General features: G+C 50.0%; 1 protein-coding gene across 1 annotated transcript in view; it reads left to right on the forward strand.

Moving 5' to 3' along the window:
* Window positions 1-386, forward strand: part of LOC119585560 — a 46697-nt gene extending 46311 nt beyond the window's left edge. The window contains 1 exon segment of the mRNA XM_037934177.1: window positions 27-386. Within this exon segment, the coding sequence (XP_037790105.1) occupies window positions 27-326 (300 nt within the window). The 3' untranslated portion in view covers window positions 327-386.
* The last annotated feature ends 6 nt before the right edge of the window (window positions 387-392 follow it).

A 392-nucleotide genomic window follows, 5' to 3' on the forward strand; every position in this document is an offset into this window, starting at 1 on the left:
GGTCTCATTATCACGTTTCTCTTCAGGTTCACGAAACTGACATTATGGTAGTCCAATCCGTCCGTATCAAAGACAAGTTCCAATTCTCGGGGACACGCCAAGAAGAAGTTGAGGTAGACCTCGCCCAAGAAACGTGTTCCTCTTTCACCGGTGTGGTAGTCGCCTGTGCCCTCTTCCTCGCGGCCCAAGTGGTGCTCCTAATGGCGTGGAGCTACTTGTGGCACAAGAAAAGAGCCACCAAGCAAATCGACCCAAATCCACCGCCTTCGTTGTACTTCGGCACGACTTCCTCTCGCACTTCTTCTACTTCGTATCTGACAGATTAAGCATCGAAGTGACACCAATCTTCAGTTAACACTTTTCTCCATTATACACACACACGCGCGCACTCG

Source organism: Penaeus monodon, chromosome 20 (genome assembly GCF_015228065.2).
Source record: "Penaeus monodon isolate SGIC_2016 chromosome 20, NSTDA_Pmon_1, whole genome shotgun sequence".
Lineage (NCBI taxonomy): Eukaryota > Metazoa > Arthropoda > Malacostraca > Decapoda > Penaeidae > Penaeus > Penaeus monodon.